Genomic DNA, 27,233 nt, shown 5'->3' with positions numbered 1-27,233 from the left:
GGGTATGGCTACACTTGCAACTTCAAAGCGCTGCCGTACTTCGCTTTGAAGTACGAGTGTGGTCGCAGCTCCAGCGCTGGGAGAGAACTGTCCCAGCGCTGCAGGTACTCCACCTCCCCATGGGGATTAGTTTACAGTGCTGGGACCCGCGCACCCAGTGCTGGGGCACTGTTTACACTGGCGCTTTGCAGCACTGTAACTTGCTGCACTCAGGGGTGTGTTTTTTCACACCCCTGAGCGAGAAAGTTGCAGCGCTGTAAAGCGCCAGTGTAGCCAAGGCCCTAGTTACATGGGCTAGACAGTGCCAAGGGGAGAACGTCTTCTGACAGCATGGTAACTGCTCCTGCGGACGCTGGTTAACCCCCAGGAGGCTGGCTTTGTTTATTTGAAATGCATTTAGTGATGGCTCTCTACAGACCTAGCATGAGTGAAACGAACAAACTAACCAACCGCCTAAGCCAATTATACTTGCATGTGAGCTACAGCCACACTTTATTCTTGCTAATTTCTGGAGCCCTTCGTAAATTATCTAACTGGTGGGTTATAATTTGCCAGTAAACACAGCATCACAGAGACTCATTCTAGCAATTCTGGAGCCCATATTGTAACTGAACAGGCACGAGGAAAGGGACTGCACATCAGCGTTAGAGTGTGTTTGTCACCACTTCTTTGAAGAAATTAAAATTACTCTTGCCTAGGGCCAAATCCTAAGTCCTTGCTCAGGCAAAACACCTGTGGATTCCATGGAAAGCTTTGCCGGGCGCAGGCTGCAGGATTGACACAATTCATATTTTGGATGCTTGAATTGGAAAGTTGTTCAAGTATCTCCTGGGGCCTCAGGAGAAGCCAGGGCCCCTTTTTGCAAGGGTCAGTGCACAGCACTCTGCCCTGAAGAGACTCCAATCTATATAGATTGGCCAGAGGAGCTGGGAGGAATGGAAAACTGAGCCCCAGAGAGATGAAGCGACTTGCTTGCGGTAACACGTGGAGTCTGGGTAAACACTAGATTCGAACCCAGATCTCCTAAATCCTGATTAGAGGCCATAGCTATAAAACCAGGCCTCACCCAGAAAGAAATGAACATCTGATGGTACAGTTGCCCCTAGAAGTGATTATATGGCTCCTCTCCAAAACAGACGTCTGTTCCCTTTTTAAAGCCTCCGTTCTCTTCTCTCCAAGAGCTGGCAATAAGAAGTAGGGTCTGGCATAACAATCTCTGCCCTCTGCTTCCCATTCAGGCACCACGCAGGGAGGTCGCATGCAATAGCATCCCTGCCACCCAGTCAAGCACTGCGAGGAGCGTGGAGCAGGCAGCTCTTCACCCGTGGAAGCCGGGGGACCCGGGCACGACAGCCTGCTGCCCCTGCCTCCCATCCATTCGAATCCTGTCTCGGGGCTAGTCAGCCGAGGTGAAGCTATGGAACAGCCAGAGTCCTGGGGCAGTAAGCTCAGCTGGGGGAAGGAATGGCATGCTTTTACATCCATGCGCAGGGACGATAGAGAACCTGCCAGCCACATCTCTCTGCCCCTCGCAGATCTTACAATCCAATCCAGAAGGCACAAGATTGGATCTTTTTATCTGTCACCTTATATTGCAGCTGTGGAGGTCAGATCCTGCCCTCTGTTACACCTCTGTACGCCTGGAGCAGGCTCGAGCAAGGTCTCTCTCTGCAGCTGGTCAAACTTTGCCCCATGGCACCCATAAAACCTCAATCCTCACTGGCTTTTACAAACTGCTGGCAGCTAATGAGTCTTCCCACCATTCAGTTCAGGGCTGTTCCCTGCCTGCTTCAGCTGCCGGCCCTCCCATCCCATCCTGATGGGAAGGGAATGGAACAGGCTTCACAATGAGCAACCTTCTTGCTCATCTTAAACTAGAGCCTGTGTAAGAAAGCTGGTTATCAACAACCGTGTGTGCTGCATACCGTCCAGGGAGCATCAGCATCGCCATCGTGCTCTGTCAGCTGCACCTCATAGTCTAGGCAGTGCGGGGGGGTACCCCCAGCAGGAGGGCTCCACTCCATATGAACTTCCTCATAGGCAGAAATGGAAACCGACAGCTTCTCAGGCGGAGAAGGTTTGACTGAAAAGGAGAGAGACATGATCAGACCTTCCACTGGGGAATCATTGCTCCTTTCCATCCTGGTTGAACTTCAGCCGCTTCTCCTGAGACGGTAGCCAGAGCCCACTGGCATCCTGACCAGGGCCGGCTCTGGCTTTTTTGCCACCCCAAGCAAAAAAATCCCCAAAACCTGCGGGGCAGCTGGAGCATTGAAGCAAATAAATAAATAAACCTGTGGAGCGGCCAGAGCAAGGGTGCAGACTTTTGGCTAGCGGGACTCCCTGCACTGCAGACGTGCCCCGGGCAGTGGCGTGCGCACCCCGGCTAGCGGGGGGGGAAGCGAGCAGAAGGGGGGAGAGAGAGAAGCGGGGGCAGCCAGGGCTTCCTTCAGCCGGGGCGCTCATCACTTGGCCTCTCCTGCCGTGCCGCTCTGGTCAGTGGGGAGGGAAGGACGTGGGCTGCCGGGCTTGCTGCAGACCTGGCACCGGCTGGGGCAGACGGAGCGCACAGCCAGCTCCCAGCAGGGCACTCCCCTCCTCCGTGCCGCATTCCCTGCAGGGCGGCCAGAGCAGCGAAGAAAGAAAGAAAAAGGTGTCCGTGCCGCCCTAGGATTGGGCGGACGCCGTCCTTTAGAACCTGCCGCCCCAAGCATGAGCTTGCTAGGGTAGTGCCTGGAGCTGGCCCTGGCCCTGACAACCAGCTGCATGGATGTGGGCTGCCTTGAAGACAGATGTGCGCCGTTACACTTAATTCCGAATGGCGAATTAGATTCTGCCTCTGAAACATGGGGTTTGGTACTTAAAGCTCCTTAACGCATGGCAAGTACTTTGAGATGTTATTGTAGGTGAAATGGAATTGGTCAGCATCACAGTTCAGGGCAACTGGACCTGTATTTCCCTCCAGGGTCCAGCCAGGGCACCCATATTTAGGCTTCTGGCTCTCCAGGCGACACCTCTCTTGGGTGGAGACATGCGTCTCTCTCCCTCCCGACCAGGGTATTTTCAGGCTGCCAAGCTCCCTGCCTACACTGTGAATTCCCCAGCAACATAAGGGCTGCTTTAATTTCCTCCTCAGGCACAAGAAACTGGAGCTGCCATGGTTGAAATAGCACACAGCTCCTTCTAAGCAAGGACTTATTCCGAAGGTAAAAGCATTACAGAAAAAACAGTAAACAAACCTATGGGCATGACAATGAGCTTACCAGACAACACCTCAATGCCAAGAAGGGCTCTAAGCAGCCCTTCAACCCCCTCCCCAGGAGGTTTTCCTGCAGTTACTGGGTCATAACCCCTTTGGCTCAGAACAAGAACAGATGGGAACGAGTCATTCCAACTCTTCGCAGCAAAGACTGGAACCTGTCCATTTGCTGGATCAGAACAAAGAGCCAGACTCAGGTTATTTAACCTAAGTCCTTTCTCTGTCTGTTGGTCATTGGAGAATCCAGTCTGAACCAGTCCATGGGAGCCTTTCTCCAGGTGGTGGTACCATTTGGACAATATTGCAACCCAAGTGAATTTGCCTAACCACCCTCCACTGTTCTTAATCCCTGGCAGGGTGTGATCCCCTCCCCATGGAATTCTGCACAATGCCTGGCTCACAATGATACATTCATTTAATTCATTAAGGTTTGTCCAGGATATTGCCGCCATCAGCACATCATCTGTCACTGTGCAAAAGCTTGTAGCAAATCTCCATCTTGCACTAACTGCACCCGAGTTTGCGTTAGCTTGCTGTTGTGAACCTGGGTGCAGAGATGTCCAAACACCAAGGGAACATCCACCCTCTGCCAGACATTTGGGGTCTGAGGGTGATGAGTCACAGCATTTCCTGCCTCCTGGGGGGAGGCGACAACATGATCCGTGTTCTTCTACTATAGGAATTGTTAATGGTTGCTCCCTTCTTAAGTGAGGGTCTATCATGGACCCATACTGTGCCAGAGAGATTTTTAAGCAGATTTTCACATTAAAATCAATGGCTGTGCATTTGTGAGAGTATTCGCCTTAAAAATCTACAGCATAATACAGTCCCTAAGACCTAGAGCTTTGGCTTCAATGGTAAATGTTCCAGGACCTAAGATTATCCTTTGGTCAAACCAGCTTTATCTCATGAAGTTACGTGTTGCAAAACAGCAGCAAGCTTATCTGTGCTCTCTAAAGATAAAGCAATGCTTGCAATCGCAGAAATTAGAGGTGGAAGAGAACCCTGGGAAGTACGGAAAAGTTGGATAGAACAAAAGAGCTTTCACCAGTAATTTTATATTTAAAAAAGGCTGATTTTCATCAGAAAAAGACTTTCAAATGAAAAACGTTGGCCAGCCTCGCTCTGGAGTCATTACAGTTGTTCCCAAGCCCAGCAGCATATCAATCAGAAGTGTTGTTAACACCGAAGAGATAAATCAATCCCAGTCACATGCAAACTTCCTAGGTAGAAACATTCTAAATTGCCTTCAAATATAATGATAGCTAAAAGGAGCTAAATTCATAGGTGATGTGTAAAATGGTAAACAAAACCCAGTACAGCCCCTACTCTATTACACAACCTATATCCCGATGTGTCTCCCCCACCATTCAAACCCTGACTATCTTCTCACACGCTTTAATGACTTCATCCTGGTGACACTCCCGGGAGGGAGAGAGAGCTCATTGTCCCCATATTACGGATGGGCAAACAGGGCTACAGAGCTAGTGAGTAGAGCGCAGAGAGGAGAACTGATTTTTCAGTTTACCATCTGTTAAATAAACCAAATTCAGGTCAACTTGAAACAGATATTTTCAGCAAACCAAAGAGTAAAATTTGTTTTGGGTCAAAATGTTTCTTTTCATTCTCAAGCCTTTTTAAACATTTTTAATTTTTTAAGAAATGTAAGAAATTATCAGAACAAAAAGTCATTTCAAATTGAAAAATCAAAATGTTTCATTTTGAAAGTGTTGGAAAAAAAGGTTTAGATTTTTTTCAGTTTGCTTTCAGACTTTTTCCACCCCTCTTCCCCCAAATAAAAGTAATTTGGCAAATTCAGCACAAATTTGCAAAATGTTTCTGTCAGCCTGAATCTGCAATTTTTGGCACAAAATGTTTCGGGCAAAAACTTGTGCCTAGCTCTAACATTATGTGACTTGCCTAAAGTCATACAGGAAGCATCTGGCAGTTTCCTCCCTTGGACCAACATATTTGTGTGAGAGTAAGGGAACTTAGCCTGGTGCGATTTCCATGCTAGGAGGCCCTACCAAGGGGCAGTCGAGCACATTTATACTCTCTTCTATTAGCTGTCCAAGCCACACTCCGTTTTCGGTCCCCTGGGCTGCAGCTCCCTCTAAACTCACTTATGGTTTTAGCCAAAAAGTCTAACAGTAAGCGTCATACTGCATCCAGTTGTGTATCTCTTGGTTTCAATAAAAAGCTGAAAGGTCCCTGCACTTTTCTGAATTATCACAAGTTGTATTAAGACACAGAGAAGCTGTTTCTGTTCCAATGGCAATTCTTATTAAATCACCCACAGCCAGTAATACACTGCATCAGGTACTATCTGCACAATACCGAATGGAGTCTTTGCTCCCACCAGTACTGACTTCCGTCAGTGCTGCCCCATCGTTCTCAGGGTGACGATCATCTGAAGGGCCAGCCAGTAACACAGTCACTAGGTGAAAGAGGGGAAAACACCTGTCCTGTGAGCAAGAACCCACCTCCCTACTTTTTCCCAGTATCTGCAACAGTCTGTTTCTTTCCACGGTTATTTACAAAATTCTCCCTTAATATGGCCATTAGGATGGCACTAGGAAACACCTTTGTAGACTGGTTATCACATTTAGGGCCAAATCCAGAAGTCTGGGGGGGAGGATAAGTTCAGGTGACTTACACCTACTTCCAGCATCCTCAATGCGACTGTTAAACCAGTTTAGACAGCCTTAGTTGCCACTGCTTACTGAGACATTGAATTTGGCCCTTAGTCTGGATTAGAACCAACTGCCTTCTTGTAAGTGAACCTGTAGCTGATTTTTTAAAAATGTGCCCACTCCATCTCCCCTCCTCCCTCTGCCGCTCTCTCTCCCCCACCCTCACTCACTTGCTCATTTTCACGGGGCTCGGGAGGGTCCCTTTTTGACTGGGTGTTCGGTTGAAAACTGGACATCTGGCAACCCATAAAGCTCAGGGCAGGGAACCCTCCCCCTGTGAATCCTGCAACTACCACAGTAATTTGAGGTTGAACTGGAGATCTTTTACCAAGACAGCCAGATGGCCAGTGATGGAGACTGTACCACATCCTTTGGGAAGCAGTTCTGATAGTTAATTACTATCGTACTTACAAACCACTGAAACCTGGTCCCAAGACAGCTACTGACTCATCCCAGGAGCTACCAGACCATGTAAGAATCCGCATCTTTCCCCCCCAAGCCTGCAAAAGTAGATCAGGCTGTCGTCATTACCTAGGTTCTGAAGACGGAATGTGAAGTAGGAAGGTCTCAGCTGTGTGGACTCTGAAGAACCATTAACACAGACGTTGAAATCAATATATTCTGCTTGCCTCAGGTTTTGCAAATTGCATCCAGTATTTCTTCCATGAGTCTGAATATAGTCACTACATTGCACTGTGTGATCCAGTCCTTCATACCTATGCATAAGGTAGGAAAATTCTGTTACATGCTCTATTTAAATCAGGGATGTTTTAAATATTTGCACTGTTTTATTCTTCAGAAAGGTCTGACAGGTCATTGACTAAAATAGTATTCATGATCCAATGATTCGATGAAATAAATATGCGAAAACAATCAAGTTCTATACCAGAATGGCCTTTAAATCATGAGTCAGAGTGAATAAATATTAATATCACTATTTTATGATCATATAAAAGCACCCATAGTATTAAACACAAATCCTTTTTGTTCCCGGGCTGGCTATGGTGAAAAAGCATTTGGAACTGAAAAAGTTGTTGTGTTTCATTTCCTGCTTTACAAGATTGAGGGTTAAAAAAAAAATTGCAACTAATTAATGAGTAGGGCAAGGAGGCCGAAGAAAAAAGTCTTGTATTTTGATCTGCTCTTCTCTAAAGTTTCAGGCTAAACCAAATTAAAAATCTTTTTACGAAGAAGGCCATGACTCAGTCAAAGTCTGGTGAGTAGCACTGCAGCATTCTTGGAAAGGGGCACACCCAGGTTATCCGGTAAGCCATCAGGGAATCACTCGTGAGGACTGATGAAGTACCATATGGCTGAGTGTTAGAACATGGAGACTACAGCTTTTACCATGTGGAGCCGAACATACAGAACGTTCCCTTTTGTGATGAGGTCACCCGGTGCAGGAAGCTTGCAAAGTAACATGTCCCCTGACACAAGGCAGCGAAGTGCATCAGTCTGCTGGAAATCCTGGAAGGTCTGGTCACTGAATGGACTCTAAGCCGAAGAGGCACGCACTCTTTCTTTCCAGCTATTGCACCCTGGGGAGATACTAGTGTAAGAACTGCTACCATAGGTCACTGGCAGGGATTCATCCCAGGGTTACGAATCCCAGCTTCTACCAGCAGAGCTGGCGGAGGAGCTCCCCCTGAGCCCAGCTCCTCCAGAGGAAGCATGGCACATACTGAACCCTGGTGTCTGCACACCGGAGCCAGCAGCTCTTGGCGAGGTGGTGGTGCCTTGACCCAGCAGCTGGGGGTACCTCGTTCTCTGTCACAGTAAGTACCTGCGTGGTTACATTTCCCAAGGAAATCACAGCCTAGTGCAGCATCAGAAATCCCTCCCCACATCTGTGCCAGGAACGTTCCTCCAGCCAGGGCCAAAGCAGGCCTGCACTCTGCTGTGGGCTCACGCTGGGGGGTCTCCTGCTCACTTGGCTGCTTGCACTGCAGGAATGCTGGGCGCTGGCCAGTGCTGCCAGCAGGATGTACATTCCCGGCAGGGAGGGGGCAGAGCAGGGACATGGGGCGAGCCCTGATCCCTCTGTGTACTGGTTGGTGGCTGTGCTGGCGGAGGGCTGACTTTGTACATGTGGCCACTGGCACATGCCCCTTCCCAGCCCAGCTAGAGGATTATGGGCTCGGCGGGTGTTGCACCTCTGGGGTTCCCAGGGAGGTACGCCTCTCCTATTACTTCCTAACACTGAGCTCCAATACAGTCCTAAACATCCCACACTCCAGGGAGGGACCCCTCCTTCCTGCCCAGATCCTGGACATTCCACTAGTGGGTCCTTTGCTGCTAGGGCAGGGCTGGTACCCCAACTTCCCACTTGCTGGGAGTCCTTCCAGGAAGTTTGCAGGAGGACTAACTTTGGCCATTCTGTTCAAAGCCCAGTGGGTGTCCCTGTGCAGAATACATTAGCCGTGAAAGGTCCCTCTCTTCACTGGACGTTCCTTTATAAATAAACAAATGACTCCTGCAATTTGAAAAATGACCTTGGTGCAGCTGCTGTGTTAACTGGAGCACAGTCCAGCTCCAGGTGTTTGTTTCTGTGATGAGGTTTCCAATTCACGGTCATGTTTTTCAAACAGATCTTTGGCATTATTGTTACTAACACAACTTCTAATCAGTTTTGATGTTTTTTTGGCAAAGTTGCTAAAAGCATGTGGAAACCAACAACTGGATAGATGTCGGTGTCTCATTTGCATGGGGAAAGTAAAAACAATGCCTCACCAATAATTCACTGGCTCACTTTTGCATTACTTGTTACAAATGTGATAGTGTGTTATTAATTTACTTTGATCCAAAAGTCCAACTTTGTTTTTCCTAAAGAAAAGAAGCCTATGTGGCACTCTGCAGCAGGTCAACAGGATTAACTGCACGGAAGAAATCGCTGGACCATGCATGAATTAACGGCACTTGTCTGGATGGGCTGGCACCCTACACTTTAACAGCCCCTAACTTTTGTGGGATACGCATTCAGGGACCCAGAGTGGCCAGGGTGCAAAAGAAGACAAAAGCCTACGTGCATAAACCTTCAGACTCGCTGCTCACTAGGACTGGTGAACTCAAGCCAATTCCCACAACAGTCAGATTTACCTGACTTTATGGAGAGCCAAAATGTGTGGCTGACATGCTTTAGTTCTGATGGGAAAGGCAGGGGCATCAAGGTGCAACACACAAATGCAAAATACACACAGCAGGTGCAGAAAGCACAACCCCCGTGATAAAACGGAACCCTCACCAGGAGGCTGCATCTACAAACTAAGGCCGGGGTCTGGATCTGTGTGTGCAGTTCTCTCCATGGCGGATGCCCTGTCTCTGGGGCTAGGTGAGGACGGGGCTCTGCAGACTGCAGGGCGTGGTGCTATGGGTGGCATAGGAGGGATATGCCCAGACTGAGGTACCTTTCCCCCCCGCCCAAACTCAGCTGCAGGAGCAATTAGCATCTCCGCTGAGCCTCTCCATGCTATGTAACCTCTCTACAGGTGGAACCAGGGTAGTGGCTGACATAGGGGCGGGGTGGCAGGGGGCAGAGGCAGGGAATCCCCCAATGTCCCTGGTCCTACGGCTAACTCCCTAGCCATTCTGCTGAGTGGGGGAGGGTAAACCCCAACCACTCTGTTCTGCTACTGCCCTCCTCTGTGGGAAGAAGTGATCTCACCTTTAAGAGCTGTCCCAGGTTACCGTGAAGGCAGCCAGAAGGGGCCCCTCTTCAGTCAATTTTGAATCTTGAAAAGTTTAGTCTTTTTTAAGCCATTTGTTTAAGTGTGACTGTGAATCTGTGACAGTTTGTAGCCCCATGTTCATCTTTTTTACAAGGCTATGATGGATTTTGTACAAATTGTGCTTTGTGAGATATCGTTTGAAAACTCATAACTTGCTGATCATTACTGTCCTGGTAAAATGTGTGTGGCAACTTTGTATGTGAAGCTATAAGATTCTACTGAATAACATTATTGAGACATGTTCCATGTTTAGAAAAGCAGACACATATCAGTTCCTCAAAGACAAAACTGATGCTTCAGCCAAGTGTCAACAAAATCAAATGGTCTATCACCAGGTTAAGTGGCCATTCTTTGGCAGGAAAAGGGCATGAGCAAGAAATTTACATTTTGGCAAAGAAACAACAGGTGGTTCTGGTCCTCACATATTTTCTGTCTCCTGAACCTCAGCTGGAGATGATTTTCAAAGAAAAAGACAACTATAAGAAAGGGGAACAGAGGTCCCAAAATACTCTTCCCTTTCTCTCTGCCATGGCATCACCACTATCTGAAGGACAAGGAAATTAATGCTGAAGTGGGGGAGTGGTCCTGACTGGTAGGATTCTATCCAGTAAGACCGCTAAAGCATGTGGTGAGAAACACCTTTGCTTTGAATTCATCTAGCTTGTTAAGTTAGATGTTAAGTGCATTTTGCCTTTTATTTTCTTGTAACCAATTCTGACCTTTACACCTCATTATTTGTAATCACTTAAAATCTTTTTGTAGTTAATAAATTTGTTTTCTTGTTTTATCTAAACCAGTGAAATGTTTGGGAAACTCCATTTGGGATAACCAGATTTGTACATCTCATTTTCTATTAATAAATGACAGATCTTATATGAGCTTGTATCATCTAGGAGGTGGCTGGGCAGTACAAGAGGCACATTTCTGGGGGAAAGTCTGGGACTGGGAGTTTGCTGATGGGGGCTGGAGAATTTAGGGGACACAGCTGTCTGTCAGTCCAGATTGTCTGTCAGTCCAGACCCTGGGGAATGTCACAGAATCCCAGGCAGCAGAATACGAATTCTTCCCTATTAGAGTATTCAGTGCTAACTGTAGGACAGTAATAATGATTTAGAGAGCCGCAGATTCCAGACCCAAACCCAAACTTTCCTAGGGCCATTGAGACCTGGGGCTTGGTACAGACAAGTTTAGAGACAGGGCTCCAAGTTGCAAGGTTTGGCTCCAGATCCAAAGTTTGGGAGGGTTCCAACCTAGGCTTTTGCTTTGGGCACATCTCTGCTAGAATAATTTGATACAAAGGCTGTTTTCAGGAGCCCCAGACCTTGGCTTTCAGGGTTCATGCTTTGTTCCCCATGTCTTGGTGCTAACATCTGTGAGTGGCATTTACCTATGAGTCATGTAATGGGCACACCAGCAACGAAAACAGAATTGCTGTGGCTGTTTCTTTGTGCTGTTTGCCCCGTGAGACTGCTCGCCTGGCACCCAAATGCTCCCCGCCGAGTTGGTACATACCAATAATATAACTCATAACGCGCCCCAGCAGGAGCGAGCTGGCCCAGCTGCCAAGTGCATGTGAGGTGCTCCCAATTGTAATAGACACAGTGGAAGTCTCGGATCTGTGACTCCAGTTCTCCTATTAAAGGAAAAGGAAAGAACAACGTTATTATCTGAAAGGCCCCATTTGGGCTGAGCTGAGAAATAGCCTTGCCAACCCATTTGCTTTCTCTGTGCCATCATGCTGGCTCATGTAAACAGACCAGTCAGGCTAATTCGATAGCGACATGCCAGAGGGACTCGCTAGCTCAGCAAACACTTCATTTTAAGGGACCCTTTGCATAGCAAACCCTATTTACATGTATTTATTTGCAATGGAAGAGTGAATAAGTGACCCTGGCTTAATTATTCAGAGGTGATTTGTCTGAGCAGTTGAACAGATTTCAGCTAAGGGAGGCAAGGTCACAAAGCAGGAGGCCAGTCTCTGCTTCTGACTCAGTCTATGACTTGATACGTGTTCTCAGACAACTCACTTCACAGCTCTGCAATACTCTGCAAAGGATTTTGTGAGCCGGAGGGGAAAGGCAGCGTGCAAGCTAGACAGTACTATTGATCGCTGATGGGGAAGTTCAGTCGCATTCTCCCCTCCTGTCAGGGCACGGTGGGGTAGATGGAGCCAGAGTTCTCTTGTCCAGGGACTGCAGAGAGGATGCATGCATGCACATGTGCGAGCCGGGAGGTCGAGCCAGAGTGCTGCTATCAGGGCATGGGCATGGGACGACAGGCGTTTAAGGATGTGTCTACACTGCAGTTAAAAACCCGCAGCTGGCCCGTGCCAGCCGGCTCAGGCTCGTGGGCCATTTAACTGCCGTGTAGGCTTGCTGGCTCTGGCTGCAGCCCAAGCCCAAAAGCCATGAAACAGCCCCGAGAGCCCGAGTCAGCTGGCATGGGCCAGCTGGGGGCATCTAACTGCAGTGTAGACAGACCCTAAGTCCACAACCCTCAAACAATGACAATTTGCTAAGCAAAAAAATGGCCTAACCTGGCAACGAAGTTTTTGCATCTAGTAGCCTGACAGGCTCTGCTGCGCCTAAGGCACCTCAGGTGATGGAGCTGTACTGGGGCAGCAATAACTTGGTTGTGGAACCTTTCCGTCAGGTCAACACATTTTTCCAGGAAGGCGAATGGCCTGGAAAGGTTACGTGGGGCACGGCAGCCTGAGCCTTACCTTGTGACGGCACCTGGAAGGTAGTGTGAGTCCAGTCACTCTTCACTTCAGATTCATTCGTACAACGTCCTTCCAGCAGAGTCTGGACCTTCGCTTCTGTTCTCTTGCTGAGATCAAATCCATCGCCATATTTTAATTTCTTAGTAAAAACAACCTGGTGTAAGACACACAATACTGTAATCAACTTTTTGTGTTTATATTGGCTGCAACGCTTGCTATGCATGCTTGTTCGGTACGCTGTACTCTGTTATATATACACCACAGGGTTACTTACACACATACACACACACACACACACACACACACACAATGTTTCCTGTGGACACAATCCAGATCTTTTACATTCTTATCAAATTTGCCCTGTCCAATGCTTATACAGCACCCAACATTTCACTCCTCTGCACTTCTCTCTATGGGGATGGATATCCTTCACGGCACTGGAATGAAACACTGAAATTCATCCAATCTAATCCCGTGATCCAACTGTTTCTTGTGTCCAGTCTCAAACAGTGGCCAGCACCAGATATTACAGGGGAAGGTGTGAAAACTCCCAAATAGACAATTCTGGAACAACCTGCCCAGAAAGAACGATTCTTCCTTACTGTGACCAGCGTATGTTGCCACTTAATCAGTTACTTTCTCGTTTGTATGGGTCTCTCACTGCAACAGGGGACCATCTTAAAGAAGAGGCAGGGGTCTCTAGGGTAGATGTCCCTTTGCAGCGTGCAGCGTTTAGCAGAGATGCTATAAAAAGTGCCAGCGCAGATTAGAAGGACTTACCAGCAGAAGGAGATGAGTCACGCAAATCTGCATTCCCTTTTAACTGATTCTTCGTGTGGCAAAGGGCAACCAATCTCCCCAAGTCAGGGAGAAGGAGCTAGGATTTCCTAGTTTGCTGGGAATTAATCCCATCAAATCTGGGACACTGACAATTTTTTGAGCATTTAATATTTTCCTGAACTTGGAAAAAAATTATATCACCAAGTAACTTGAAAACAAACCAATGAAATTTAAATTTAAAAAACAAAAAAGAAAAAGAAAATTGAGAAGGATTAAAATTAAAGACCAAGAAATGGGATTTATTTAAAGAAAAATAAGAGAAACAGCAGAGCCCAATTCCTGTCCCGCCTGCATCACTGCAATGGATGCACACAGCCCCTGCACTTGCACTTTTTGTTAGTAGCTCAAGAATATAAAAAAGTCTCTTGAGCCATGTGCTTCTGACCCGCCTCTGACTAATCGCTCTACCCCAGGGGTCTGAAGCTCACGCAGCCTTTTACACATGCTGCTCCCTGTGGGCACATGCTCCGCTTTTGTGACTTCATCTTTCATTTCTTCTGTGTACGCGGGGCTGCCAAAAGAATGAGTTAGTTAATAAGCCGTGTCTGTGTCAAATCTTTTGGCAGGACACTAGGTACCAATATTTCACACGATGATGTTATCTGCATTTTGCAAGATACTTTTGCTGCTTCATCTGAGTCTGCTCCTGCTCTTCTAGTCTGTCTCTTTATCTCTTCCTTGTTAGCTTTGCTAATTTAGAGAAGTCGGACTTTTTTCTTCAAAGGTTTCTTTTTCTTTCTTCTCTGACTTCCCCTGACCAAAGTGGAGAAACCCAGACACACACTTAGCAGTGCATTTCCCCTTTCACGACCTATTCAATCCCTCCTAGCAGCGGGGATTGGTTCATAGATCTCTTCACCGCTTTAGGACTCTCCTCTGAATAGTCAGCCAGACAAGTCTGGGACCTAGCACTAATGGCAGCATGACAGCGTGTGCCCAGTGTAGACGAAACTGTCCAGCAGTGGCAGCATGGCTGGCTGACAGGCTATGAGCTGCAAGCTGATATTCCACTTTCTATCCTTTTCACCTATCAACTTGACCTAGTTGCCGCTAGCAAGAGACGTTAAGAGTAACAAGAAGGTACGTTAGCAACAAGAAGAAAGTCAAGGAAAGTGTGTGCCCCTTACTGAATGGGGGAGGCAACCTAGTGACAGAGGATGTGGAAAAAGCTAATATACTCCATGCTTTTTTTGCCTCTGTCTTCATGAACAAGGTCAGCTCCAGACTACTGCACTGGGCATCACAGCATGGGAAGGAGGTGACCAGCCCTCCGTGGAGAAAGAAGTGGTTTAGGACTATTTAGAAAAGCTGGATGAGCACAAGTCCACGGAGCGGATGTGCTGCATCCGAGGGCAGGGCCACCCAGAGGATTCAGGGGGCCTGGGGTCTTCAGCAGCAGGGGGCCCCCACTTTGGCGGTAATTCAGTGGTGGGGGGGTCCTTCTGCTCTGGAGCAGAAGGACCCCACCACTACTGAATTGCGCCAAAGACGCAGAGCAGAAGACGCTGTGACGGCCTGAGCCCCATGAGAGTTTTCTTGGGCCCCCAGAGTGAGTGAAGGACCCTGCTCCAGGGGCCCCAAAAAACTCTCGTGAGGGCCCCTGAGGGGCCTGGGGCAAATTGCCCCACTTGCCCCCCCCCCCAGGCAGCCCTGGCTGAAGGTGCTAAAGGAGTTGGCTGATGTGATTGCAGAGCCATTGGCCATTATCTGAAACTCAGTGATAGGAGGTCCCGATGACTGAAAAAGGGCTAATGTAGTTGTCTATCTTTAAAAAGGGGAAGGAAGCTACCCGCGGGAACTACAGGCCAGTCAGCCTCCCCTCGAGTCCCTGGAAAATCACTGGAGGCAGGTCCTAAGGAATCAATTCTGAAGCAGCCTTAGAGGAGAGGAAATATGATCAGGAAACAGTCAGCATGAATTTCACAAGGGCAAGTCATGCCTGACCTACCTTAATTGCTTCTTATGAGGAGATAACTTACTTTGTCGATGAGGGGAAGCAGTGGACATGTTAATTCCTCTGACTTTAGCAAAGTTTTTTACAGTCTCCACCAGTATTCTTCCTGGCGAGTTAAAGAACAATAGAGGCTGGATGAATGGACTTATAGGTGATAGAAAGCTGGCTAGATCATCGGCTCAAATGACGGTAGTTCATCAATGGCTCCATGTCTATTGGCAACCGGTTTCAAGCAGAGTGCCCCAAAGTGGTCGGTCCTGGAGCAGTTTGTTCAGTTCTCATTGATGATCATGGAGGATGGCGCTGACTGCACTCTCAGCAAAGTTTGCACGATGACATGAAACTGAGGAGTGCGTAGATACGTTGGAGGTAGGATAGGATGACAGAGGGACCGTAGAAAATATAGAGGATTGGGCCAAAAGAACCTGATGAGTTCAGCAAGGACAAGTGGCAGAGTCCGCCACTTAGGATGAAGAATCCCATGCACTGCCTACAGACTATGGAGCTGATGGTAGGCAGCAGTTCTGCAGAAAATGGACGTAGGGTTTACAGTGGACGAGAAGCTGGATATGAGTCAACAGATATTGCCCTGTGTGCCAAGAAGGCTAACGGCTATTTGCCTGCAGAAGTAGAGGCACTCGCAGCAGAATCAAGGGACGTGATCATTCCCCTCTATTCGTCATTGGTGAGGCCTCATCTGGAGTACTGTGTCCAGTTTTGGGCCCCGCACTACAAGAAGGATGTGGAAAACTTGGAAAGAGTCCAGCGGAGGGCAACAAAAATGATTAGGGGGCTGGAGCACATGACTTATGCGGAGAGGCTGAGAGAACTGGGATTGTTTAGTCTGCAGAAGAGAAGAATGAGGGGGGATTTGATAGCTGCTCTCAACTACCTGAAGGGAGTTCCAAAGAGGATGGATCTAGACAGTTCTCAGTGGTGGCAGATGACAGAACAAGGAGTAATGGTCTGAAGTTGCAGTGAGGGAGGTTTAGGTCGGATATTAGGGAAATCTTTTTCACTAGCAGGGTGGTGAAGTACTGGAATGGGTTACCTAGGGAGGTGTGGAATCTCCTTCCTTAGAGGTTTTTAAGGTCAGGCTTGACAAAGCCCTGGCTGGGATGATTTAGGTGGGCATTAGTCCTGCTTTGAAAAGGGGGTTGGACTAGATACTTCCTGGGGTCCCTTCCAACCCTGATATTCTATGATTCTATGATTCTATGTCCTGTTCTTTAGGAGCCCACTGAGGTCACTGAAAAGCTTCCTCTTGTCTTCCGTGGGTTTTGCAAATGGCCCAACAAAGAAGTGTGTCCAACACAATATTGTGTGATTTTTTTTTGGCACTTCTAAATATCTGACAGTGAGCAATTGAAGCATTGGGTGTCTGTTCCTCTGGGTCCACTACATTTTTACCTGTGTGGGAGCCTTATCTCCCAGCCCACGGACAAGTATTTCAACAATCCTCCTTGCAGCAGGTATATCTGCTTCCTCCTTGCTACATTTTAATGAGATAAGATGGGCAATTTTATTTTATGGATGACTTCGGTTCAGACCATCTCTCAGAGATGTAAACAGTAATAAAAAATACCACCGTGGGTAAAAAATGTTAGAATGTTATGAGAATGAATCAAACATAATCTCACATTTATAAAGCACTTTTGATCCCAAAGGATCATAGGCACTTTACAGACTTCCAGTTCTGCAGAGACTGACTACTAGTGCATTCAATACTATGAAATTACTCTTGGCAATCAGCGCTACACCCAGTCAGAAGTGTTTGTAGAAGCAGGCCCTCAATCGGTCCCAAAGGTTTTGGCGGCTGCTGTTAAGCTGTAAAATATTTTCATCCTATTCTCAGACCAACGTTTCTACATCATTCATCTGTTTGGTTGACAGTTTGGCCTTATCAAAGGAAGTTGCTTTAATTACCAATTTTTTTTTTACCAGCTTCATACAGTTCACTTAAAAAAGGTGGAATCAACAGATGAAACAAATGGGAAGCAGTAGCAATATGCTACACACCAAGCTATGCTTGAGCTTACCTTCCAATCCGCATCGCCCGTGCTACGGTATTTTAATTTATATTTTATTGTACACTGATCAAGGGTTAGCAGGAAAGGTGGAGGCTGCCATTCTATATAGAGATGGCCTAAAAGTCCAGGGTCAATTATCTGAAGATTGCGGGGAGGTTCAACTGAAACAGAAAAAGCAGATGGATAAAATAAGTTGTTTTAGAGAAATAATAAAAACAACGACAACAGGTATTTCAAACTGTGATATTGCACAGAAGACAAATTGCCTTTTAGCCACAGAATCTCAAAATGCTTTGCACCAAGGTCACTGCACCACCATAAAACTGCCACTGTCTCCAGGATTAAGCACGAATTACTTGGGCTCCGTTCAAAAAGTGTTTTAACAATGTTCAAAAACAAGACTCAACAGTTTAGGGCAGGTAATTAAGAATGTTGGATCCATTGAAATGGCAACGCTTGGCATGGATAATTGTAACTTGGACAGGGCACCAGTGTTCATAAATCTGTTCCTGTGAAAAATGTAATGTTTCTCACGCTTGCAGGCTGACTCAGCCACCTCCCAGCACATGTGAGCACAGCCAGGGAAAGACATTTTTGATGTAAAATCAGCCCTGTGCACTCAGCCTGAGCAGAGCTCTGGGGTCTGAGAGAGACGCTAGGCTCTTTCATGCACCAGTAATCCTACCTCCAGATCAAGAGCTTACACCCGTGCAATCTCAGGTAGTCAAATGATGCCCTGCAGTCTCCTGGCAGTCTGCTTGCTTTCAGTGAGGTTGCACTGAGGTAATTGCCTTGAATTGTTTGCTACATGCTGGTGATGCATAAGAAGGAGAAGACTCCAGCTTGCTCTGCCTTAGCTGGGCTACGAGGCAGCCTCTGCTGAGCTATCTCCATTTGGTGGATACCCTGAAGCAGAGCAGGTAACAGTGCCACCACATGTCCTCATGCACAGGGACTCCTTCCTGGTGCCCAGGTGTAATTTACACCTCCCTAGGCCAGCTCTGGAGAATCTGACCCCATGGAAGTTTCATGTGGGAGAGGACTGCAACACTGATTCCCCAAGTCACGTGGCTCAATCACGTGAAGGTATTTATCTCTGAGCGGGGAACAGAAGGATTTCAGTTCCTCTCTTTTATCACTGGAAGCACGCACTGTATTTTGATAGCAAACAAACATTCCTTATGAGAAGAAACAATTTTATTGCCAGTTCCCTTCAGGTTGTAACTTAGCCCCACCTACCAGATTAACCTGCTACATTTAGCTTCACTGAGAAATATTGAGGAGTATTTTTATCAGACACCCAAGGTGTGTTTACATATTACAGCAACATGGAACAGATGTATTGTACATCAGCACTGGATGCCCCTTTCTGCTTCCACTGAAGTTAATTGCAAAGCTCCCATTAAGCACAGTAGCATGTTTGCCCAGTCCTGCAATTGTAAACCCTTCCACAGGGGTCTGCCCATTTGCAGGGTCAAAGCCATGAAAAGCTAAGAATCATCTTCGTACTGTTTTAGACCTAGCACATTCTGCATCTTGGCAGGGGGAAAGATTAGATGGCCCTTGCAGTCCCTTTTAGTCCTATGCTCTATAAACAGCTTGGTACTATTTAATCTGAAGCGAGCATTAGACAATAGACTCATCATGAACGCTCCTTGATTTACCTGATGTCTGGTGTGCCGAGGAAGCTCTGCAGAACCAGGCTAGGATTATGGTGACAGCACAAATCCATTTGATGTCCATTGGTGTGTAAGACTTCAAAGCTTCCCACTGGGAAGTGTATTATGCCAGAAAAATATTTGCACACGAGAAACCTACAAAATAAGCCAGGTTGAAAACTAGTTAAGGTATAAAACCAGCCACACCAGAGAAGCAGATTTTCCCCTGCTTTGTGAGCACAAGTAACAACCTTACAAGCATTTTATCAATGTAGATTGCTAAATGCCAATCACAATGTTATATGCTGTGTGGTTGTAGCCATGTCTGTCAGAGGATATTAGAGACACAAGGTTGGGGAGGGGATAGCTTTTATTTGACCAACTTCTGTTGGTAAGAGATGAGCTTTCAAGTGTACACAGACCTGAAGAAGAGCCCTGTGTGAGCTTGTCTCTCACAAGGATTTCTGCAGAAAATGCCCATTTTTAGTTAATATTTTCAGGTTTTCATCAGAAAACAGAAAACCCCCAAACCTGAACACTTTTCAGCTTTGAGCAGCTGAAAACAGAGAAATTTCAGCCAGCTCCCAAAGACGTCAAGCGTTTGATCAGAATTTCAGATTTTGGTGGCTCAGAACAAACCAAAACCAAACTTCTGTTTTCTAGGTTCCAGTTTCTTGATGAAAACATGGACATTTTTGAAGGAAGATTTCAGCAAAACACACACACACATCATTATTTTCATGGAAACAAAACTCATCTCCTGCCCAGCTCTTCCAGATAGACTGGATCAGATGAGCTAGTCCAGCCCCTGCTCTACATGAATCCCCCACTCAGACCACACAGTGGGGCTGGGGCTGGGACTCCGGCTCCCAGAGGAGGCAGAACCAGGGGAAGACTTAAGAAGCTGTAGGGATGGAAGGGAACAGCAATCAGGGGTTCCTGAATAAATCCTGGGTTAATAAAGGACAGAAACAGGAGAGAGACACTGTCATAAACAGATAGCTAAGGGTTAATTCTCTTTCACCTGTAAAAGGTTAACAAACAGTGACCTGCAACACCTGACCAGAGGACCAATCAGGAGGACAAGATACTTTCAAAATCTTGATGGAGGGAAGCCTTTGTTTGTGGGTTTTGGGGTTTGCTTTGTGTCTCTCTGAGTCCTGGAAGGGACTAGAGGACTTGCACCAGGTTTCTGCCAATCTCCCTGCTACAGTCTCTTATATATTTCAGAATAGTAAGTATTGAGTAGAAAGGCGGTTATAGTCTTTTGATTGTTTCTGTATTTGCCAACTGTGTATCTGGCTGGTAGAGTTTTAATGTGTATTTGGCTGAAAGTATTTTAAATTGTATTTCTGCTGGAGAAAGCTTTTTCTCTATTGTCTATAAGCTGAAAGACCCTGTAATATTTACCATCTAGATTACAGAGATAACTTGTACTTTTTTTTAAAAAAAAGCAAAACTTTTAATGAAAAGAAAGGAAAAAAAAGTTCCCACAGAGCCTGTCACACCACTGGGCAGGGAGTGGCTGTCTAGCACACTGCTGAGCTGCCACTGACCATTACCTCAGGCTAGGGTGACCAGACAGCAAGTGTGAAAAATCGGGCCGGGGTGGGGGTAAAAGGAGCCTATATAAGAAAAAGACCCAAAAATCGAGACTGTCCCTATAAAATCGGGACATCTGGTCACCTGCCTCAGGCAGGAGGTAAAGTGGACAGCTGATCTCTAAGCTCGCTAGCCCACCCCATGGAAAGTGACTGCTGAGACCCAGACCCTCTGCGGTTCCTCGGACCCCTCAGACAAGACATTGACAGGAGCACTGCCAACAAGCGCCTGGCCTGGCCGCTGGCAGGTTACAGAGCTGACATAGCAACTAGGGTCAGGGAGACTTTGTGAGTGGTTAAATGAAAGAAAAGAGGGTTTAGGGCAGACTCCATGGATGGCTGCGTATCTATATTTTAACAGTCTAGCCAGAGTCACATGTATTATAGCTAATATCACTTGTTCTTTGCATTGTTTGTGTTTCTAATGTCGAGTGTTTATGTAAAGCTCATTGGGTGTTTGGTCATTTGAGAACTGTGTGCTCCTTTATGAAGTGAGGACGGGCCCCAGGGAGACGGGGGATCACCCATTGTTTCCCAGGAGACACCACCAGGAGAGAAGCCTGACTTCAGCAGGGAGACCCAGATGGACAGACTGAGCCAAGCGCACCCCAGAGTCTGTACCCTCAGAGCCACCCGGGGGTGTAGAGAAGGTTACACAGGAATTTATTTAGGCTTGCAAACCCTGTGAAATAGGGGAGTGTTTCCCCATAGGTGTATAAGACATTCAGCCCCAAGCCACTTACAGGACACAGGCATTGGGCAGGTCATTAGAAAGCTGGCAGTCCAGCTCAGAGCAGCTTGGGATTTACCTTCCTGAGGTATCCTTGTTTACGACTCTGAACTAATCACACACTACGGCAGAACTGTTTGACGTTGTGATTGGATATGGTAGAAGGATCAGGGCCGGCGCTTCCATTTACGACCTAGGTGGTCACCTAGGGTGCCAGGATTTGTGGGGGAGGGGGGTGGCATTTTGCCATCCTCGGCGGCAATTCGGCAGCGGGGGGGGGGAGAGTCCTTCTGCTCTCCGGGTCTTCAAGGACAATTTTGCGACGGATCCTTCACTTACTCCGGGACCCGCCACTGAAGTGCCCCGAAGACCAGGGGCGCGGAAGGACCCCCCACAGCAGAATTGCGGCCAATGACTGGGGGCGCGGAAGGACCCCTGCCTAGGGCGCCAAAAACCCTGGCACCGCTCCTGAGAAGGCTTCACACAGACTTTGTTTGCTCAAGTCTAGCAGAGAAAGGAGATGGCATGGTTGGTATGTATGATGTTATGAGTATAATATAATATCTCATTGAAAGGTGACAGGGCCAGAAAGAGTTAATTAACTCACCTCACCGACTGACCCGACCCATGGGTGAACCTTAAGAACTGGTTAGCAAGATCTGTAAATGAACAGAGCTTTGAAATGCAAGTCTGCAGTGTTAGAGGTAGAAGGGAAGGTGTTTGCTTCAGGTTCTTGCTGATGTAAGCAAACAGCTGTCTATTGCTAGAGTTTAAATTCAAAGATCAAAAAAGGAATATTAGCATTTAAGATGATACTGGAGTGAAATAGTGTTATTGTCTATGTGTCTCTTTAAAGGTTGTGGTAACCTGTATCTGAACTGTTTCATGGATAAATTATTCTGTGCTAATTGCCAGGATGTTTGGGAGCAGGAGTTAAGCCTATTGTTTTCTCAGGCCAAAAGGCTGTTGGAAATGTACAAGAAGCCTGGGACACGATCCTTCTTCATCTCAGATCTGCTTTGGGTTTCAAGAGGGGAAAACCTTAAGCCACAAGGATTGAGATCCCCAGTCATTCACTGGAGCCATCCTGAATATGGACATTGGACTATGACCTATAGACTATTTCTAAGAGGACTTTTGGCTACTACAAGCTCACCTCTACTATGTATCTAAACCTCAAGAATTGAATTCAAGTCTGTATGTGTATTGATCTTTTAACCAACACTCTCTCTTTTCTGTTCTAATAAATTTTAGCTTAGTTAATAAGAATTGGCTATAGCGTGTATTGTGGGTAAGACCTAAGTTATAATTGAACCTGGGTATGTGGCTGATCCTTTGGGATTGGAAGAACCTTTTCTTTTATATGATGAACTAAGATTTTCAGGAATCATCATCATATGTTTGACAGGTGTGTCTTGACGGAGGCCTGAGGCTGGGCACTTTAAGGAATCTGCGTGGTTTAACCTTCTAAGTAACCAGTAAGGTACTATAAAAGCTGTTTTGTGCTGGCTTGGTAAATCCAAGTAGTGGAATAACCACCAGCGTTTGGGATTTGTCTGCCCTGTTTTGTTTGCAGTTCACCCTAATTGAGTGACCTCAGCTGGCTGCCACGGGCAGCACTGTCACAGTATGCCTCTAGCCAGAGCTCGCAATGCCATAGAGCCTGGAAGGGTTGGGTCTATCCTTTTGGTTCTGCTACCACCTTCAAGAATATTGCAGTACCAGGGTATCTGATGGAGTGAGGAGAAACCTCATTGTCTTTAAAAAAACCAACAAACTTGATTGCAGCCAGAACCCTCACACACGACAGGTGACCTCCCCTGGAGCAGGCAACAGAGCGCTCCACCCACTGAACGAAAGCTGTTCTTCAGACCAGAACCTGGGATTTGTCCTGGAGCTGCTTTGCATGGGGCTTCTCTGACGGCATGTAAATAGAAAGCAGATCCTGGGCAGTTCAAGTTCACACTCTGCTCAATTTATTTACAGCTAAGAGTGCCAGAAAGAGATTATACGCTAGAGTAGTAGGGGGTAGGAGAGAAGTAAAAGCCTGATGCTAGATTAAGGCATACTGAAGACAGGAGTTAGAAAATATCCTAACAGTAAAGAATTCCTATTGTTAAAAACACAGGATGGAGCGGAAGGAGTCTATAAAATACACATCAGTGGCTTTTAACAAGATCAGTTATAAAGGTAACTTTATTGGTTTCAAAAGTATTACATTGTACATTTCAGTGGTGGGGAAATTATCCTCTATATTCCCTCCCTGTCTCCTAGGGGCATTGTGTGGCTCAGATAGCTTATACTAGTGAAGTACTTTGACATGCTTGGATTAAAAGCCTAATATAATTGCAATTTGTCATTTCTGCTACAATGAAAGAGAACAGAATGGTGCCAGAGAATGCAATGGCAGAGCCAGGAAGCACGTACGTTCCAAAATTAAAGACATTCACATAAATGTTAGTGACCAGCATAAGCCAACAGCCACAGGAATATGAGTGGCTCTAGGGTATGGATCTAAATGAAGACAACACTGAAATGTACAATTTTTAGTGTAATATCAGGAAATACCCGGCAGATATTTACACACAGTAAATGAGAGCAGTTAGTCTGTAGAAAGTCAAATACAATATATGTGATCACAACATAAAACGTGTCCTGTTGAAAAACGCATCAGACTTGGTATATGCATATGCTCCAGTACCAGAAAGATCCTTACACTTTGGAGTCAGGTGAGAGACTGGTACAACCTTCCCTGGGAGCAGCACTGATCTGCAGAAGATGAGAAAGCCACCAGAAATAATTACACAGGTGAGTTCCATTTCCCAGCTAAAGAATTAAGCACAAATGGCCAACAGGGAACATATAGTAGATGAGGCGGATTTTAATAAAAAATAATTGCAATTAGTTTGTAACAGATACAGATTTTGTAAAATGAGCTACAGCTAAACCAAGATGCACATTAAAACTCAAGGACATTTTAAAACTACAAAAATTCTTACCTAGAGCCCTGGGGTGTGTTTGACAGCAGAGGCTAAAGCAGGAGTGAGTGTTCTTTCCAGCAGGCAGTTCCTTAGCTGCCGTGGTTGATAAGTCTGTTTGAAGAACTAGGAGGTCTCCAGAGAGTTGGAGTGCTTTAATCTGCTCCCCTCTGCAAAATTGAGTGACCCATTGTAATGATGTTGCAATAGTCAAAAGATCATAGCCTTGACCAGGCTGGTTGTTGGGACAGGAAATCCAGAAACTCCTGTTTTTGTTAAGCCTTGATGTTAAGCACTGCTATAAATATCCGGGTAAATGCACAGAGATCTTTTGAATGCTCTGATGATTCACGGTGATGGGAAACAAATGGCACGTCTAAAATTTCTCATCTCAAATTCCCCTTCCCTGGGGCACTGACACACCACCCCACCCACTGTGCTGCCAAGTAACACACAGCTTGCCACCCCTCCCACGTTTGATTTGTCATTTGCTTCTCTCCCCTTTCAGGTGATCTAGTCTGAGGCCACTCAGGATTCAGCCCTTCCCATCTGCTGTAGGATCTCAACCAGCCCTAAGCCCTGCATTCACTTTGTGACCCCCTCCCCCCCCATTGCTCCCTCCAACACCTCCTGGCTTCCTTCCACTAGTCATGGGGGGGAGGGATTCCCCCCCAAAGATCCATAAAGCCACTGCCTCACACAACCCACCTTCAAATCCCTGTGCCCATAAAAACCTGCCCCTCTGGGGCATGTTTGTGAAGCTAGCAAGCTGGAGCAGCTGTTAGATGCGCTCTCATTTCACTGTTACTTCATCTCCCCCCACCCTGCTCCCTCCCTCTCTCTCTTCCATTCACCCATTTCATCCCCCCCAGTACATTGTCATAAATCTGCTCTGGTACTTCTGAGGCAGGGATGTCTTTTTATTACTCATTTGTCCCGCCTGTAGCCCTGACCCTGGACTGGGGGCCTAGGGATCAGTAATAATCATCCCCTGGACTCAGAAATTCTAGTGCTTTTTGTGTCTCTAGAAGCTGCAGAGATCTGTCCAAAGATGCTGCACTATAAATGATCCATTTCCATCTGCGTGAGCTGGAGTGTCCTGGATGAATCAAAACAAATTCAAAGTCTTTTTCTGCAACAGTTACATCTGCATGTTTCCAGATTCTCTCATGTTGGGAACAATAGGGGCTGTTCTAAGGCCAAAATTGCAGCTGGTATTTCCCAACCTGCCAAACTGGCAGCTTTAATAGGGACTGCATGTATATTGCAAGGGGTTGGTTATTGTCAGCTACTCAGAGAGCCAGTAAGAAAACAGAGTATCTTGAAAAGATTTCAGAAAAACACTTCTTTACTGGAATCATGAAGGCGAAATGACCTCAAATCTCCATCCATTGCTTACTGTATTTCTGTTTCCGATGGACCCAGTCCAAATAGCTATACCATTATTCTCTAGCTGGGGTCAGTGGAAGTTTTGCCTGAGTGAGGAGCACAGACCTGACCTGTCACAACTTATGTCGTTTATCTTTTGCATTTCCCTCTGCCTAAATACTGAAATATAGATACAAAACTCCTGCCCGCCCTGCTTCACAAGTACTGTTGCCAGGCTGTTGTATTTGGGGTGAAATCTCTGTGGGCTGCAGACAGTTTACATCCAAAATTAATTTTTAATTTATGAAGACCTTTGTAATCACTTGACACCTGCTTGGTCCTGGTGTCCCTTCAGGAGTGCTGTGAAAGGCCGGCACTGACAGAAACATCAGCATTTCCACAATCCAAGAAATCTTAAGAAATTTGCAAGCAGGGTTTCCATGAGCCTCAGTGCAAGCAAAACATCTGACCCTGCAACCCTGGCTGTCTGCTCACCAGCACCGCCCAGAGGAGAAATCCGGCACAGGGGGTTAGGTGACATGGCAACCTGCCAAAGCAGGGGAACGCTCCCCACACACAGCACAATTGTTTTCACTGGTAGGTGAGTAGAACCTAGAGCTGCCTATTTGATACTGTACGTTGGCCTGGTCACAGGGACGCTCGCTGCACCAGACAAATCCCAGACGATGCTCAGGCTGTCTGCGTGGGCACAGTGACTTGGCCATCACCATGACAGGGAGGGAGCCTGCTGCCCTCTGGGGAGTTTAACCATCTTCCCCTATTCAGCCGGATGCCATTCTCTGTCTTTGGCTGAGGTGGTGTCCGTGTCCCTTGCACTCTGCCGCAGGTGCAGTGAAGTCTGTTCAAAGGCACTGGGGGGTGGGGGGGCAAGACAGCGGCCCTGAGCAACAGGCTGCTGCTGCTGCAGCACAGAGGTGCGGAGCGGGTTCTAGAGCAGGAGTGGGCAAAATTTTTGGCCCGAGGGCCACATCAGGGTGGGGAAATTGCTTGCAGGGCCAGGAATGTAGGGCCAGGCAGGGTGTAGTGTGCAGGAAGGGGCTCAGGGCAGGGTGTTGGGGTGCAAGGGGGGGGTCACAGTGTGGGAGGGAGCTCAGGGCAGTGGTGCAGGGCGGGGTGCCGAGTGAGGCAGGGGGTTGGAGTGCAGGAGGGCTGTGAGGTGTGGGAGGGGGTGCAGTGTGCAGGAAGGGGCTCAGGGCAAGCGGTTGGGGCAGAGGAGGAGTGCAGGATGCAGGAGGGGGTGCACAGTGCAGGATGGGGCTCAGGGCTGGGGGCTAGGGTGCAGGAGGGGTGCAAGGTGCAGAAGGGGTCTCAGGGCAGGGGGTTGAGGTGCAGGAGGAAGTGCAGGGTGCGGCAGGTGGCTCAGGGTAGGAGGTTTGGGGTGCAGCAGGGGGCCTGGGATAGGGGGTTCGGGTGCAGAATGCAGGAGGGGTTCGAGGTGAGGGCTCCGCCCTGGCGCCGCTTACCTGGAATGGCTCCGGAGTGGCAGCGGCGTACAGCAGGGTCGGGGCAGGCTCCCTGCCTCCCGCCCCCAGCCCCGGCCCTACACCGCTCCTGGAAGCAGCCAGCACCATATCCCTGTGGCCCCTGGGGGAGGGGGCTCTGTGCACTGTACCTCCCCCGAATCTCCCATTGGCTGCGGTTCCCCGTTCCCAGC

The 27,233-nt window shown here is 47.4% G+C and overlaps 1 protein-coding gene across 1 annotated transcript in view; it reads right to left on the bottom strand.

Annotated features, from left to right (window-relative positions):
- IL13RA2 (interleukin 13 receptor subunit alpha 2) overlaps nt 1–24,271 on the bottom strand; it is a 28,237-nt gene extending 3,966 nt beyond the window's left edge. Inside the window, exons 1-7 of the mRNA XM_032776459.2 lie at nt 24,212–24,271; nt 18,888–19,037; nt 17,233–17,384; nt 12,400–12,553; nt 11,190–11,310; nt 6,484–6,668; nt 1,926–2,083 (exon numbers count right to left, since the gene is read on the bottom strand). Coding sequence (XP_032632350.1) covers nt 1,926–2,083; nt 6,484–6,668; nt 11,190–11,310; nt 12,400–12,553; nt 17,233–17,384; nt 18,888–18,966 — 849 coding nt within the window. The 5' untranslated portion in view covers nt 18,967–19,037; nt 24,212–24,271. The remainder of the gene's footprint in view (nt 1–1,925; nt 2,084–6,483; nt 6,669–11,189; nt 11,311–12,399; nt 12,554–17,232; nt 17,385–18,887; nt 19,038–24,211) is intronic.
- Nucleotides 24,272–27,233: the final 2,962 nt, after the last annotated feature.

The sequence above is a fragment of the Chelonoidis abingdonii genome, chromosome 8 (genome assembly GCF_003597395.2).
Source record: "Chelonoidis abingdonii isolate Lonesome George chromosome 8, CheloAbing_2.0, whole genome shotgun sequence".
NCBI classification, from domain to species: Eukaryota; Metazoa; Chordata; order Testudines; family Testudinidae; genus Chelonoidis; species Chelonoidis abingdonii.
Note: the sequence above shows the minus strand (reverse complement) of the source record. Positions and strands in the feature narration are given on the sequence as shown.